The 18056-nt window shown below is 36.8% G+C and overlaps 1 protein-coding gene across 4 annotated transcripts in view; it reads right to left on the bottom strand.

Moving 5' to 3' along the window:
* UHMK1 (U2AF homology motif kinase 1) overlaps positions 1-18056 on the bottom strand; it is a 105207-nt gene that overhangs the window by 69792 nt on the left and 17359 nt on the right. The window contains exon 8 of one of the 4 annotated variants that reach the window (XM_059935197.1): positions 10803-17949. The exons of the other annotated variants lie outside the window; for them this stretch is intronic. Coding sequence (XP_059791180.1) covers positions 17803-17949 — 147 coding nt within the window. The 3' untranslated portion in view covers positions 10803-17802. Of the gene's footprint in view, positions 1-10802; positions 17950-18056 lie in introns of those variants that run through there. 4 annotated transcript variants of the gene reach the window in all.

Below are 18056 nucleotides of genomic sequence, written 5' to 3'. Positions count from 1 at the left end.
TTAGAACACACCCTCATACCATACATGAAATAAACTCAAAATGGCTTGACTTAAATATAAGACATGACACCACAAAACTCCTAGAAGTGGACATAGGCAAAACATTCTCTGACATAAATCATATCAATGATTTCTTAGGTCAGTCTCCCAAGGCAATAGAAATAAAAGCAAAAACAAACAAATGGGACCTAATCAAACTAATGAGCTTTTGCACAGCAAAGGAAACCATATGCAAAATGAAAAGACAACCTACTGACTGGGAGAAGATATTTACAAACGCAACTGACAAGGGCTTAATTTCCAAAATATACAAACAGCTCATACGACTCAATAACAAAAAAAAAAAAACAATCCAATCAAAAAATGGGCAGAAGACCTAAACAGACATTTCTCCAAAGAAGACATACAGATAGCCAATAGGCACATGAAAAGATGTTCAACATCACTAATTACTAGAGAAATACAAATCAAAAATACAATGAGGTACCACCTCACACCAGTCAGAATGGTCATCATTAAAAAGTCTACAAATAGAAGATGGCGGTGTGGGAAGATAAGAGTTAGCATCTCCCCACAACTAGGGTGCCTGCCTGCCACTGGTGGGAGACTCTGACCCCCAAGGAGACAGGAGGAACCCCAGAGTGAACTGGTAGGATGTAGGACCGAGAGGGGAGGAGAAGTGGAGGCCAGACAAGATAGCACCCCTGAGGCCAGGGAGATCAAGAGAGGCAGGTGGGAGGGACTCTCTGGGAAGAGCAGGAGAGGAGTGGAGGGCGATCTCCTGGCCCACTCGGGCCAGGGAACTTGCTGAGCTCCCAAGCCGGTTGCCCTGCCTCCAAAGCCCCATCAAGGCCACGTGGGTCCTGGGGGCATAGGAGGGAGGCCAGGGGAGATCAGGAGTGGTAGGCAGGAGGGGACACCCAGGAGGAGCGGGAGAAGAGTGGAGGGTGACTGCCCCGCCCATTCAGGCCTGGGGAGCCTACTGAGGTCCCAGGCTGATCCCCCCCCTCCAAAGCCCCCTTCAGGCTGCATGGGTCCTTGGGGGCACAGTAGGGAGGCCGGGGGGGCGGGTGGCAGATCAGGAGAGGCAGGCGGAAGGGGCCCTCAGGAAGGAGCAGGAGATGAGCGGAGGGCGATTGCCCCACCCACTGGGGCCCAGCGAGCCTGCTGAGCTCCCAGGCGGATGCCCTGCCCTCCAAAGCCCCCTCTAGGCCATGTGGGTCCTTGGGGGCATAGGAGGGAGGCCAGGGAGATCAGGAGAGGCAGGCAGGAGGGGCCCTCCCAGATCGATCCCAGACCAGAGGAGCAGGAGAGGAGGGCATTTGCCCCACCCACTTAAGCCCAGGAAGCCTGCTGGGCTCCCTGGTGAGGTACCCTGCTCTCTTAAACCAGGGGTGGGGGGCACACCTGGGCCCCTTATGTTCCTTGAGCCTAAGCCCCACCCCCCACAGCCCCCAGGGCCTTTTCCAGACCTGTGGGTCCTGACCATTGGCCCCACCCACCATCCAAACCTTGCCCTTGCTTAGGTCCCACACTCCACAGCCAAGGCCTCCTCCACCACCCTTTTTTTTTTCATTTTCCCTCCTGCTCCTTTTTATAATTGTGTTACTGATGTACCTTCTGGTTGTTGATTCATCTATATTTTTATTTTTACATTCTTTCTAACATATCTGTTAGTTTCCTAGTCTAATTTTATTTTTTACTTCGTTATTGTTCTCTTTTTTTTCTTTTTGGCTGCCCCACGCAGCTTGCAGGATCTTGATTCACGAGCCTGGGGTCGGGCGGAAGTTCCTGCAATGGGAGCTCTGAGTCCGAACCACTGGACTAGCAGAGAACCTCAGACCCCAGGGAATATTCATCGGAGTGAGGTCTCACAGAGTTCCTCATCTCAGCACCAAGAACCAGCTCTACCCAATAGCCTACAAACTCCAGTGTTGGAAGCCTCAGGCCAAAAAACCAGTAAAACAGGAACACAATCCCACTCATAAAAAGAAAAAAAATGAGATGGCAAAAAAATATGTCACAGATGAAGGAGCAAGGTAAAAATCTACAAGACCAAATAAATGAAGAGGAAATAGCAATCTACCAGAAAAAGAATTCAGACTAATGATAGTAAAGATGATCCAGAATATCGGAAATAGAATGGAGGCACGGATTGAGAAAATACAAGAAATGTTTAACAAAGATCTAGAAGAACTAAAGAACAAACAAACAGAGATGAACAACACAATAACTGAAATGAAAAATACACTAGAAGGAATCAATAACAGAATAACGGAGGCAGAAGAATGAATAAGTGTGCTGGAAGACAAAATGGTGGAAATAACTGCTGAGGAGCAGAAAAAAGAAAAAAGAATGAAAAGAATTGAAGACAATCTCAGAGACTTCTGGGATGACACTAAATGCACCAACAGTTGAATTATAGGGATCCCAGAAGAAGAAGAGAAAAATAAAGGTTCTGAGAAAATATTTGAAGATATTATAGTGGAAAATTTCCCTAACATGGGAAAGGAAAGAGTCACCCAAGTCCAGGAAGCACAGAGAGTCCCATACAGGATAAACCCTAGGAAAAACACACCAAGACATGTATTAATCAAACTAACAGAAATTAAATTCAAAGAAAAACATATTAAAAGCAGCAAGGGGGAAAAAAAAAAATACAAAGGAATCCCCATAGGGTTATCAGCTGATTTTTCAGCGGAATCTGTGCAGGCCAGAAAGGAGTGGCAGGATATGCTTAAAGTGATGAAAGAGAAAAACCTACAACCAAGATTACTCTACCCGGCAAGGATCTCATTCAGATTCAATGGAGAAGCCAAAAGCTTTTCAGACAAACAAAAGCTAAAAGAATTCAGCATTACCAAACCAGCTTTACCAGAAATGCTAAAGAAACTTCTCTAAGCAGGAAACACAAGAGAAGAAAAAGACCCACAAAAACAAACCCAAAACAATTAAGAAAATGGTAATAGGAATACACATATCGATAATAACCTTGAATGTAAATGGATTAAATGCCCCAACCAAAAGACAAAGACTGGCTGAATGGATACAAAAACAAGACCCATATATATGCTGTCTAAAAGAGACCCACTTCAGACCTAGGGACACATACAGACTGAAAGTGAAGGGATGGAAAAAGATATTCCATGCAAATGGAAATCAAAAGAAAGCTGGAGTAGCAATACATATATTAGATAAAATAGACTTTAAAATAAAGACTGTTACAAGAGATGAGGAGGGACACTACATAATGATCAAAGGATCAATCCAAGAAGAAGATATAACAAGTATAAATATATATGCACCCAACATAGGAGCACCTCAATACATAAGGCAAATGCTAACAACCATGAATGGAGAAATCGACAGTAACACAATAATAGTAGGGGACTTTAACACCCCACTCACACCAATGGAAAGATCATCCAAAAAGAAAATAAATAAGGAAACACAAGCTTTAAATGACACAATAGACCAGATAGATCTAACTGATATTTACAGAACTTTCCACCCAAAAGTGGCAGAATACACTTTCTTTTCAAGTGCACAGGGAACATTTTCCAGGATAGATCATATCTTGGGTCACAAATCAAGCCCTGGAAAATTTAAGAAAACTGAAATCATATCAAGCATCTTTTCTGACCACAACGTTATGAGATCAGAAATCAATTAAAGGAAAAAAACTATAAAACACACAAATACATGGAGGCGAAACAGTGCGCTACTAAATAACCAAGAGATCACTGAAGAAATCAAAGAATAAAGAAATACGTAGAAACAAATGACAATGAAAACACGACGACCCAAAACCTATGGGATGCAGCAAAAGCAGTTCTAAGAGGGAATTCTATAGCAATTCGATCTCACTTCAAGAAACAAGAAAAATCTCAAATAAACAATCTAACCCTACACTTAAAACAACTAAAGAAGAGCAAAGAAAACCCAAAACCCTTCAGTAGAAGGAAAGAAATCATAAATATCAGAGCAGAAATAAATGAAATAGAAATGAAGAAAACAATACCAAAGATCAATAAAACTAAAAGCTGGTTCTTTGAGAAGATAAACAAAATTCATAAACCCTTAGCCAGACTAATCAAGAAAAAAAGGGAGAAGACTCAAATCAATATAATCAGAAATGAAAAAGGAGAAATCACAACTGACACTGCAGAAATACAAAGGATTATAAGAGACTACTACAAACAACTATAGGCCAATAAAATGGACAACCACGAAGAAATGGACAAATTCTTGGAAAGGTACAATTTTCCAAGACTGAACCAGGAAGAATCAGAAAATATAAACAGACCTATCACAAGTAATGAAATTGAAGCCATAATTTAAAATCTTCCAACAAACAAAAGTCCAGGACCAGATGGCTTCACAGGCAAATTCTATCAAACATTTAGAGAAGAGTTAACACCGATCCTTCTCAAACTCTTCCAAAAAACTGCAGAGGGAGAAACACTCTCAAACTCATTCTACGAAGCCACCATCACCCTGATACCAAAACCAGAAACAGATATGACGAAATAGAAAATTATAGACCAATATCACTGGTGAACACAGATGGAAAAATCCTGAACAAAATACTAGCAAACAGAATCCAACAGCACATTAAAAGGATCATACACCATGATCAAGTGGGATTTATCCCAGGGATGCAAGAATTCTTCAATACATGCAAATCAATCAGTGTGATACACCACATTAACAAATTAAGGAATAAAAACCATATGATCATCTCAATAGATGCAGAAAAAGCTTTTGACAAAATTCAACACCCATTTATGATAAAAACTCTCCAGAAAATGGTCATAAAGGGAACCTATCTCAACATAATAAAGGCCATATATGACGAACCCACAGCAAACATCAAACTCAATGGTGAAAAACTGAAAGCCTTTCCACTAGGATCAGGAAGAAGACAAGGATGTCCACTCTCGCCACTCTTATTCAACACAGTTTTGGAAGTCCTAGCCACGGCAATCAGAGAAGAAAAAGAAATAAGAGGAATACAAATTGGAAACGAAGAAGTAAAACTGTCACTATTTGCTGATGACATGATATTATACATAGAAAATCCTAAAGATGCCACTAGAAAACTACTACAACTAATCAATGAATTTGGTAAGGTTGCAGGATACAAAATTAATGCACAGAAATCTCTGGCATTCCTATACACCAACAACGAAAAGTCAGAAAGAGAAATTAAGGAAACACTCCCATTTATCATTTCAACAAAAAGAATAAAATACCTAGGAATAAACCTGCCTAAGAAGGCAAAAGACTTGTACTCAGAAAACTATAAAACACTGATGAAAGAAATCAAAGATGACATGATGACAACAGATGGAGAAATATACCATGTTCTTGGATTGGAAGAATCAATATTGTGAAAATGACTATACTGCCCAAAGCAATCTACAGATTCAATGCAATCCCTATCAAACTACCAATGGTATTCTTCACAGAATTAGAACAAAAAAATCTTACAATTCGTATGGAAACACAAAAGACCCCAAATAGCCAAAGCAATCTTGAGAAGGAAAAACGGAGTTGGAGGAATCAGGCTCCCCAACTTCAAACTATACCACAAAGCTACAGTGATCGAGACAGTATCGTACTGGCACAAAAACAGAAATATAAATCAATGGTACAGGATAGAATGCCCAGAGATAAACCCATGCACATATGGGCACCTAATTTATGACAAAGGAGGCAAGAACATACAATGGAGAAAAGACAGCCTCTTCAGTAAGTGGTGCTGGGAAAACTGGACTGCTACATCTAAAAGAATGAAATCAGAACACTCCCTAACACCATACACAAAAGTAAACTCAAAATGGATTAAAGACTTAAATGTAAGACCAGACACTATAAAACTTTTAGAGGAAAACATAGGAAAAACACTCTTTGACATAAACCACAGCAAGATCTTTTTTGACCCACCTCCTAGAGTAATGGAAATAAAAAGAAAAATAAATGGGACCTAATGAAACTTCAAAGCTTTTGCACAGCAAAGGAAACTATAAACAAGACGAAAAGACAACCCTCAGAATGAGAGAAAATATCTGCAAACAAAGCAACAGACAGGGTATAAATCTCCAACATATACAAACAGCTCATGGAGCTCAATATCAGAAAAACAAACAATCCAGTTAAACAGCAGGTGGAAGACCTAAATAGACATTTCACCAAGGAAGACATACAGATGGCCAAGAGGCACATGAAAAGATGCTCAACATCACTAATTATTAGAGAAATGCAAATCAAAACTACAATGAGGTATCACCTCACACAGGTCACAATGGCCATCATCAAAAAATCTACAAACAATAAATGCTGGAGAGGGTGTGGAGAAAAGGGAACCCTCTTGCAGTGTTGGTGGGACTGTAAATTGATACAACTATGGAAAACAGTATGGAGGTTCCTTAAAAAACTAAAAATAGAACTATCATATGACCCAGCAATCTCACTACTGGGCATATATCCTGAGAAAAACATAATTCAAAGCCACAATATTCACTGCAGCACTATTTACAATAGCCAGGACATGGAAGCAACCTAAATGTCCAACGACAGATGAATGGATAAAGAAGATGTGGCACATATATACAATGGAATATTACTCAGCCATAAAAGGAAATGAAATTGAGCTATCTGTAGTGAGGTGGATGGACCCAGGGTCTGTCATACAGAGTGAAGTAAGTCAGAAACAGAAAAACAAATACCATATGCTAACGCATATATATGGAATCTAAAAAAACAAAAATGGTACTGATACACCTAGTTGCAGGGCAGGGATAAAGAGGTAGACATAGAGAATGGACTTGATGACATGGGGTGGGAGGGCGAAGCTGGGGCAAACTGAGAGTAGCATCGACGTATATACATTACCAAATGTAAAAGAGTTGGCTGGTGGGAAGCAGCAGCACAGCACAGGGAGATCAGCTTGGTGCTTTGCGATGACCTAGAGGGGTGGGACAGGGAGGATGGGAGGGAAGCTCAAGAGGGAGGGGATATGGGGACATGGGTATGTATACGGCTGATTCGCTTTGTTGTGCAACAGAAACTAACACAGTACTGTGAAGCAATTATACTCCAATGAAGATGTATTAAAAAAATAAAAGTCTACAAATAATAAATACTGGAGAGGGTGTGGAGAATAGGGAACTCTCCTACAGCGCTGGTGGGATTGTAAATTGGTGCAGCCACTGTGGAAAACAGTATGTAGGTTCCTTAAAAAACTAAAAATAGAGTTGCCATATGATCCAGCAATCCCACTCCTGGACATATATCCAGACAAAACTATAATTCAGAAAGATACATGGTCTCCAATGTTCATAGCAGCACTATTCACAATAGCCAACACATGGAAGCAACTTAAATGTCCATCAACAGATGAATGGATAAAGAAGATGTGGTATGTATACACAATGGAATATTACTCATCCATAAAAAGAATGAAATAATGCCATTTGCAGCAACATGGATGGACCTAGAGATTATCACACTAAGTGAAGTCAGTCAAAGACAGACAAATATCATATGATATCACTTATATGTGGAATCTAAAATATGGCACAAATGAACTTAGTTATGAAACAGAAACAGACTCACAGATATAGAAAACAAACACGTTTACCAAAGGGTAAAAGGGGTGGGGGAGGGATAAATTAGGAGACTGGGATTAGCAGATACAAACTACTATATATAAAATAGGTAAACAACAAGGTCCTACTGTATAGCACAGGGAACTATATTCAATATCCTGTAATAAACCATAATGGAAAAGAATATGAAAAAAAAGAATATATATATATATATATATATATATATATATATATATATATATATGTATATATCTGAATCACTTTGCTGTACACCAGAAACCAATACATTGTAAATCAACTATACTTCACAAAAAAATTTTTTAATGTGGCAAAATGTTAACAATAGGTGAATTTAGGTGAAAAGTATATTGGCATCAACTTATACCATCCTTCTAACTCTTTGTTTAAACAGGCTTCTGTTCAAGACTTCTCTAAAAAAATTGGGGAAATGTATGCAGCATATTCAACTTATTTAACCACAGAATATTTTCATCCTACCCTGCTCCCCAAAGCTTCTCTTAATATCATACAGCATGTTAGTGTTCCAAGGATATGGTCTGAGAAATACTGAGCTAAATACTAATAGACTCTTCTCTAAGTTCAACTGTTTGGTTCCTGCTTAACTAAACTTTGGCTTTCATTCTTAAAGATGAGCCTTTATATGTTTGATCCTTTCTTATAACAGTTTGTCTAAACATGCTCTAAAATGCAGGTTTGCCTTTTTAAACAAACAAAAAACATGGCACGGAAAATGGGCTTTTGGAAATGGTTTAGTAATTATGTGTTGCAAACTCTCTTGTGTTCTATCCTGTTTCATAAGTCAAGGATTCTTATTAAAAATTGCAGAATGGTGGAGAGAAGTACGAATTACAATGAAACACCTCATGTTTTTAAACTGGAAATTTGCTTTGCTTTTTAATATAATCATACTAAGACTCAAGGATTTGGGTTTTTCAGATATACAGTTTTATGCAGTAGAAGGAAATGAAAAACACAAATTCCTTAACTGTAAGACCACATACTCTTTCACAAAAATAATTTGCCGTATCTTTAAAAAGTCCAAAGAAAGTCTACCCTTCCAAATTCAATTACGTGATTCATTGTCAGTTATTATTCACGTGTCAATAGGTTAACATTTTATAACTGTTCCCTTTTGCTTTGTAATTTTAGTAGAAACTACCAAATTGTCATTCTTTGAAATATTGAAGTCATCCATAACCAACTGGCTGCCAGATTCTACAAACTCATTTTTCAAATCAACAAACATTTATTGGGCAATTACTGTAGTCCAGCATGGTGCTAGGTGCTAGGGATACAGATCAGAATATGGTGACCCAACGTCCTCAAGGAGTTCACTTTGGGCAAAACAAAATGGTAAGCCTAACCACATTGGAAATACATGTACACATTAATGAAGCATTAATGATATTTCGGGGGAGGTGGGAAGTTGGAGGTGGAGTTTAGGGAAGATAACCTGAGAAAGTGACAACTGAGCTGTTTTAAAAGATAAGCAGGATTTCATCACACAGGTAAGGTGGGGGGACAGAGAATTGAATGACGTTTTGATAAGAAGCTCAGATACAAGAAAAAGCATGACATTTGTAGAAAGATGGATAGTTTAGTACAGACGAAGCATAAAGTATAAACAAAGAGAAAATGCAGCAAGATTTGTAGGAGGAGCCAGATTGTGAAAAATCTTATATGCCAATCTGAGGGAATTAGATATTATTTTGAAGGCAAATGGGCAGGTAAAGAAATAGGAAATAATGTGAAGAATTTTTGAAGCGGGGAGTAGCATGATCAGGTTTATTTTTAAGAATGAAAACTGTCAGCATTGCGAAGCAGAGGCTGGGGGCATGAGACTAAAGATGAGGATCTTGTGAGAAGCTAGAGTAAGGAGGAGAGATCAAGGACTAAACTAAGTAGTATCAGAGGAAATGGAAAAGGGAAGATGGATCAGAGAGGAATTACTGGGTTGACTAGAAGGCAACCCAGCATAGTGGTGTTAAGAACATAATTTTAGAGCCAGACATTCATTTACCCACTATGTAACCATAGGAAGTAAGATCATCTAAATGTTCATTTTCCCAACCATAAAATGAAGTGAATACCAGTACCTTCCTCATAGGCTTGTGATTAAGGATTTAGTGTGGGGGAAAAAATGATAATGCACATAAAGCATTTAGCACAGTGCCTGGCACAAAGTAAGTGCTCAATTAGTTACTAGTTTTACTGCAACTATCAGGGAGAAGGAGGGATTGAGAATGATTCCCAAGTAACTCAAATCTGGTCTAGCTTTTCAATCCTACAGCCCAAGTCCTTTGTTTAGACCAGTGCTTCTCAAAGTACGGTCTCCAGACCAGCAGCAACAGCATAATCTGAGAACTTGGTAGAAGTGCAAATTCTCAGACCCAGCAAGAACTACAGTTATAAACTTTAGAGGTGGGGGTCCCGCAATCTGTATTTTGACAAGCCCTTCCAGGTGATACTGTTATATGCTGACTGTGAGAATTACTGATTTAAACATTCATTTTCTCAACTCTGAGCTCTTAAAACAGTCTCTTAGGGTATCCCTCTCGGCAGTCTCTTTCCCTTGAATTCATCATACAGAACAGCCATAGACTTCCTGAAAAACATGCCACTCCTAGAGAGACCAGTATATGATTACCACCTCTAAGTCACAGGAAATGTTGGGCAAGTTTATTTAACCTATTTGGGCCTCAGTTATCATATGTAAAAGGGAACATTAAACATGACATAAACTATCTAAAATAGTACCATCACCTAGGAGGTGCTCCACAACTGATGGCTGAACCTACTATCTCACACTGTTGTCAGAAATTAAGTCACTTGATTAAAGTCATCCAACTTGATAAAAGAACCACGATTAGAACACAAAGTCTCCCAACTATGAATTCTGGTTCTTTTCCTGAGATAAGGCTGTTTCTACATTATCAAGAACATTTATTCCAAAATAAAAAATTCTGTTTCAGTATTGTCAGTTTGATGTACTATTTTCAAAGATGAAAAATCACGTTCTTTAGAAATGAATGAATGAAGCTACATGGAAATTTTTCAATGGTAGCTCTCAGTAAAAATTAAATCATAAAATAAGTATACTTACCTGTTATCTAAACTTGAATATTTATACAGAAAATACAGAAATATTTGAAATAAAAAAGCAATTCCTTTATTTTTAAGCTTTATTTTATCACCCTTATCAAACAAACACACATCAGAAAGCATATCAACAGTGCATCTTATGGTAAGTCAGTTTACAACAAAACTGAACAAGGCAATTGTGTTTACAGATAAAGTTTTCAGCAAAAAACTATATGCAGTACAATTAATTGAAACGCAGTGTCCATACTTTTTAGGTATATAGGAAAGTGGAAAATAAAAGTTCTTTACTACTCAGCAAGAAAAAACAGGTTTAAAAGACTTGAAATCAGAAATATAGGGATTTGAGAAAAGAACTTCTTGGTACTGATACACATCTACATTTATAGTCCCACTTAGTTATTAAAAAAAAAATCACAAAATAATAAGACATCACCAAGAACAGAGAACCATAGTGCCAAGAAATGCCAAGACAAATACGCTACTGAAACAACTGGTAGAAATGTTACAGACAACTATTCACTATGTACTGTAATATTCTTGTAGTTCTGAGGTGAAGGTAAACCAACAGGAGAGAATACTCCTTATAACTGGCTTTGGTTTAAGTGATCGTTCACATTTTTTCTAACCATACCTTCTAATCAAAAACATAGCAATTACATGTTATTGAGGGAAAATAGTAGTAGGTTTTAATATTCACAACCAGCCACTCCAGTGCTGATATGGGAAGCCATAAACTGTTAAAAATCTATTAATCATAACTGGATTTCAAAGAGTGACCAAAAGATAACAAAGATGGAGCCCTTTGGGGGAAAAATAATCCCTTCTACCCCAGATTTGCCACTGTTAAGAGGATATAAAGGAATGTTAAATTACTGAAGATTTTTTTTTCAAAAAAATTAAGAATGAAGGAGTTAAATCCTGCTGGAAAAAGATATGACAGCTTTACACTCTGCAAAGTAAATATTCTACAGAGATGCAGCTTAACTTTTTTTTTTTATTATAATAAACACTACTTACTTCATAAGGTGCTATAACACTGCAGCTAGTGCATACTAATGCCACCCACTGTACCCACTGTGCAAAGGGAAATAAGGAGATGGCTAATCCCGTTTCTTTCTGATCCTTGATTTGCATAAGTGTTGATGTATACCAAATACACAAAAGATGGAGTTTAACTTAAATATTTATTTTTAAAAATTAGACCAAACTGAATATGGATATTTAGTCTGATCTCTTACACTCTTAAAATAATTTTCTGGGGAAACAATGATGAGGAATGTGTAGAAATGGCAACGTTTCTATGTTACAGGTACCAAACCTGGATTTTTTAAAATAAATATCATTTTTAGGTCATAAACTATATGAACAATTAATAACACCAATAAGGAAGCTATTTTCTTCCCCTCATCTCTCTATTTTTATTACTTATCTTTCACTTCTTTACTCTTAAATTTGGCAGATTTCTGACTACTCATGCTAATAAAATAATACAGATATAGATAATTCAAATAACTGAAAAGATTTTTGAGTCCATAAATGCATGATTTTGGATGTGTGATTTAGAACACCTCACTACATTTGCTTTTACACACTCACTGTCCTGACATCATGAATACTATTAAGGAGAGAGCTTAGAAGGGGAAGGCAATTCCAACCTGGGATAGAAGTGACTATGAATAATTCTCTTGCTGACAATCAAGAGTTTATGATAACAAATAGCTCTGATGTTTACATAAGGGTTTCCCAAAAAGGAACAAAAATTTTGACAATTCCAGTTTTGGGGGTTTTTTCTTCAGAATGTGACTTATTTTCATTATACAAAGTAGTATAACAAAAGAAGCTCTTTTCTGCACAACACAACAAGGATCAATGGTCATATAAGGCAAAATAAGACACAAAGCTTCTCTTTGCTTTTAAATTAAAATACCACAAAGCTAGGTCATAAAACATACATGACTTTCAAAAAAAAAATCAGTTTTCTTTAGGATATTGTGACAGCTACTCTACGTAGTGGGAAATAACACTCAGGCAATCATTTGATAAATTTCCCATGAATTCCAGCATTTATGGTGTCACAAACATAACTGCCATGATTATGACAACTCTCTGAAAAGCACAAATAAAGCAAATAAAACATTAATCCTTCTAAACAGTATAAGGGACAACAAAAGTGCTGATTTGTAGGAAAATGAATAAAAACTTCATATCAGGAAAACAAAGATTGTGTAAACTATATATCTTATATCCTGAAGATCACCTTCATGACCACCTATAAAATAAACAATTTCCTAAATGCTCTCTGGTTTATAGATACTTTTTTTACAGCCCATTTCTCCTATAAAATTGCAGCAAAAATAGTTAAAATTGTTTACCTTCTTAAATATCCATAAGTACTTGTCAATCACATGTCACTGTGTAAATCTATTGGTCATTCACTGTGTGAATTTAAAAAGCAGAGAAAGACACTGGAGAGGGGGAGGTGGCTAAGATAACAAACATGATATACCCTGTTTTGTCAGGTAGAGAAGAAGCTAACCTAAAACAAAACAAAATCTTTAATATTTGGGGTACTTCAAAAACTAAAACATCCATGTTCCTCTATAACTAAGAAAATATAACTTACCCAAATATACCATAAGAGGCTCAGATGAATTCCGTATCATAGAGATTCAACAGTCTTATATTCATTGAGAAAGCTAGAAAGTAATACTAACCTGAAAAGGCTAACATCTCAAAGTAAAGGTGATTTATTGAGCACCTTAAGAAGAAATGGAAATTCTTTTGAGCTAATTGTGACCAAAGGCTGGTCTGTATTGTGACCACACTTGACAAGAAATAAATAAATTTTATCAGAGCTAGAGTAATAAGATTTGAAGAAGGAACCTAATATTAAAAATGGAACTAGATCCAAGGAAGAATTTGATTCTGTCAGATAACTCTGGCTTTCCATTATATGTAATATTGGGGGAAAAAAATCAAATATGAATAGTTTTACACATATTAATAAAAAGGCAAACCCAGGCAATTTTGGAGTTTTATATTAAGTGACTCAATCCAAAAGTTATTCCAAGGAAAAGGCAAAGGAGCAATAATTATCATCATTTGGGAAGCTTTCACCCAAATGAGTTTTAATATTTTCCAGGAAACACAAGGCACTTGCTTAAATCTTTGACTGTCTACACATCCACCAGACTAAAAGTCATGATGCAATTCCATCTGTACACTTATCTGAATAAAGCCACCTAGCACGTACCTTTGCATAAAAGTCCAGGTAAAACACGTGGTTACTGAGTGTCTCCCCCACTCCCTCACCCAGTAACTATGTTATTATAATTATCATCAGTTACTATGGTGCTGATTTTCATTAAACTATAAAAAATAAAATGTCATGCTGCCAAGTATAACTAATAGTAGAAATTATATAAGATAGGCCTAATTTTATAAGGTCAGAATACAAGCCTAAAAAGATAATGATGCCAAAATGCCAGTTACCTGCATTTGAGGAATAACTCAAATGAGCCATAAAACAGCATCTGAGTATTGTAACTCTGACTGTAATTCATTCCATAAAGGTAACTGATTCCCTTACCAGGGTGAAAGCCCAGTGTACTAAGACAGAAACAAACCTTATGCTCATAGTTTCTTCAACTTCCTTTACATGGCAGCACTCTTTCGGGCAGCATTCCTTATAATAAATTTGCTCAAAGGTTAAAATATAAGTATAATCAATATGAATCTAGAAGGCAAGTTAAATAAGAATTGAGAGATTTTTTAAAAAGGTTAATTTAATATAGCTCAGCCCTCTTTATTTAGCAGCTGGAATACCAAAAAGAAGGCAATACTTGTCTCAATGAAAACAAGGAGAAGGATGAGTAAAACTATATTTATGGTTCTGTTCTAAAAGAAGCCTAGTATTGGCTCAAGGCAAAGCAGAGAGGGAATTTTTCTCTAAAGAGTTTCTATACTGATGGCCACAAAACAAGGAAGACATTCAGTAATAACAAATGCAATCTCTTATTCCAAGAGGCTCATTTTGTTACTCCTTTAAAATGCAGCAAATAGTTTCTTTCAGGAGTGCTATCTTTCACTGAGGTGTCCAACTCTACTTATTCTTCTCTAAATACGACATTAAAGCTTTGAAAGTAGCCAAGTAGCCACCTCCTCCAAATATGTTTCCAAAGAACCAAAGATTTCCTATAGAATTATCAATTTACATGCCTTTTTTGGGACAAAAATGTACCATGAAAATACCATGGAATAATAAAGAAGAAACTGGAAGGCAAGAGGGAAGGAAGCACAGATATTAATTTAGGGAAAGAAAAACTACCTGAGATAAAATTTTCCCAAAATGGTAGGGGTTAAGTGACGTGAACCCTCACATGTTTACCCTACCTCTCAAAAAGAAAACTTCTGTCTTTAAAACTTCAAGGAGTCAAAATCTTTGTGTATATATTTCATCCTAAAGGATCATGAAAATTGCATCATTCAATATTTGGTTCAGGTTTAAAAAAGATAACAAGATTAAATTTCTTATAATATCAGAAGAGGGAGGGAGAATCTGCAAATGTCATCTTTGGTAGTAATGGGCTAAGAGCTATAAAATAATTTAAATCAAAGGAGGCACCTCCATTCAATTTTGTGGCTTAAATATAAAATATTTAATTCGATGCATGGTTACTTAGGCTCATCAATTATTCCCTCAGCTCCCTTAAAATCTAGTTAGCATCTTCTGTAATAAAATTCTACAGTGTTAAACACTACATATACGCATGAATACATCAGCAATAAGAAGACGATCAAAGAATGCTGTGAAATTCAGCATCAAGATGTTAGCAGCATACTGCAACATTAAGCTTAGAAGCCTACCTGCAGTTTATTTGTAAGGATTTTTCTTTTTGGTGATAGTTGGGGGAGGGAGAATGAGAAAGGTATGTGTGCTAACCTAGACTACTTGCCCTTAAAAAGAATTCATTTGCATTCTGTGTTCATCAGTATGTATGGAAAGACCTGGTGTTTTTAATCACCATGGAAGCTGCTACCATACAAACGTTTATGTTTTAGGAAAGCTTTGGTCTCCACAATAATCTCTTGAATTTTTATTTGAAACCAAACCAGCTAATCAACCTCTGAAAAGGCCATAATGAAAAATAATAGCTCTTCCTTCTAAGGGCACGTATTAGAAGCTTACTCTACAGTTCTCCCTTGGGTGCCACACCACAGATCTTTTGGCAATTCATTATACCAAATCTGGCTTCATAACAAATATTAAGGAGAGTCCTGAATAATTAGGTAACTGTGAATAACTAAAATATCAAATGGTAATTGTCTCAACAGGGTAAAGTAATTCATCCTCTAAGACGTAAATTCTTAATTGGGCTCTCAATAACCTGCATGGCACACACAAGGAAAGACTATATGAGGAGGCTTCCAGTAGGGAAAGGTATAAAAAGCTTTTTCCTTAGGAAAATAAATAAATAAATAAAATTTTCATTTAGTTAAGAAAACAAAAAATTCATAACCTGTATACTTTTCTTTTTTTGTATAATCAGTGCTTTATAAAGGTTTCCTAAGATTTAAACCTTTGAAGACAATCTACTGTAAAGTGGGAGGAATCCATAATTATAATTCCTAAAACCATGTAGTCAACCTGTGCCCGTGAACTCACGAATACTAGTTTCCTCTATTGGGGGACACATTAGATTGCTATGAATCTTTTTAAGAATTCTTCGTAAGTTTTTCTTCTTTTCTATTTCCACCTTATTATAGCTACACCTTTCTTAACTTCCTTGTAATCAGAAGTCAGATCACCTGACCACCTAGGATGCTTTCCTCTAACGTCTCTTCAGCTAAGGATAGAGATAAAGAATGGGGGAAGAGGAAAAGAAGGAGTGGGAGGGAGGTGAGAGAGAGAAAGAAAGAAAGAAAGAATCCTTGACTATGCGCCCTTTGCCTATTTTTTTTTTCCTTTTCCCTTCACTGAACAACTAATTCTTTCTCTTTGACCCACGTCAATTTTCCATCATAGTAGACAGAACTCTATCTTGAGAAATTTTACAGTGATCCTAGAAGATTCAGTTCAAAACAGATGAGCTAATGCAGGGTCTAAAGCAGACTGAAAGAAGGGGCAATTTATGTGTATCAAAACTTTTACAAGAGTTTTCTCACTTTAAGAGAGTTTCGATGTAACCCAGTTTAGATTTGTGTGTTCTGGGCCTCTCAGGAATGAACTATTTTCTCATTTCATTCTATCAGACAGACCAACTCCCAAAAAACTTGTATCCTAAATCTTACAGATATTAAACAGGTAGGGAAGAGATGGGCATAGACTGTATTAACTCACAAGATTCACACTATAAAGAAAGCTACTCAAATTTTCTCTAATCTTTCACACCTGCACACTCACTCGAGCATACATACTGGACATAAAAATTGTGCAAGATCAAGCATTAGCTTTCTATTTTAAAAGCCTTAATTAAAAAAAAATGTAGATAGGCTCACTGCAGTTTCTTTAAAGGAATATTCAGTACTACAGTACTCCTTTAAAAAAATTCATAACTCAGTGTTAAGAACACAGTAGGGAACTGCTGCTTAACAATTACTTAACATTACTGAGAGCATCCAGTGCCAACTACAGATATCAATAAGGAAGACCCCTCTGACAACATAAAGGAATAATCTGTAAGTGATGTCACCAACTCTAACAAATTTGTTAATAATATTCACTACAACATGATATTATTCATCCTCGCTTCATGATCACATGAAAGAGTTAATATCTTTTTAGGTTACATACTGAAGAGCAGCACTTGCCCTACTGCACAAAAAAAGGTTGCCCACATGGATGCTCTAAACCCCCTCAATGTATAGCTGAGAGGTCTTGTCCTACTCAGTGCCAAATGTTTGCAATGCAGTCACTGCTTGAGCAAGGGCTGCACATCGGTAGGATTGAATAAATATACAAAGTATTCCCTTAAAATGATAAGGGGGTGCTTCTGCATTCAGATGTAGAATACAATAACCCAGGAAATAGAAGAGGAGAAACAGGAAATAGTCCTTAGGTTACTGATTAAAGCAAAGTTTGATACAGATATCCCCTCTTGTAGGCACTCAGTGGGTAAAATGTAGCCACAACAAACTTCCCATCAAACATCCTTCCAGTCAGTAATTTCTGAGCAGCTTTGGAATCACCAGCATTTGCATACTCAACAAAGACCTGTAAGGGGACAGAGAAAACAAAGTAACTTCATTTTTATCAAAACTGTTTTAGAACAGTGCTTCTCCAACTTTAATGTGTGTGTGTGTATATATATATGAATCACT

Source organism: Balaenoptera ricei, chromosome 1 (assembly GCF_028023285.1).
Source record: "Balaenoptera ricei isolate mBalRic1 chromosome 1, mBalRic1.hap2, whole genome shotgun sequence".
In the NCBI taxonomy this organism is placed as follows: Eukaryota; Metazoa; Chordata; class Mammalia; order Artiodactyla; family Balaenopteridae; genus Balaenoptera; species Balaenoptera ricei.
Note: the sequence above shows the minus strand (reverse complement) of the source record. Positions and strands in the feature narration are given on the sequence as shown.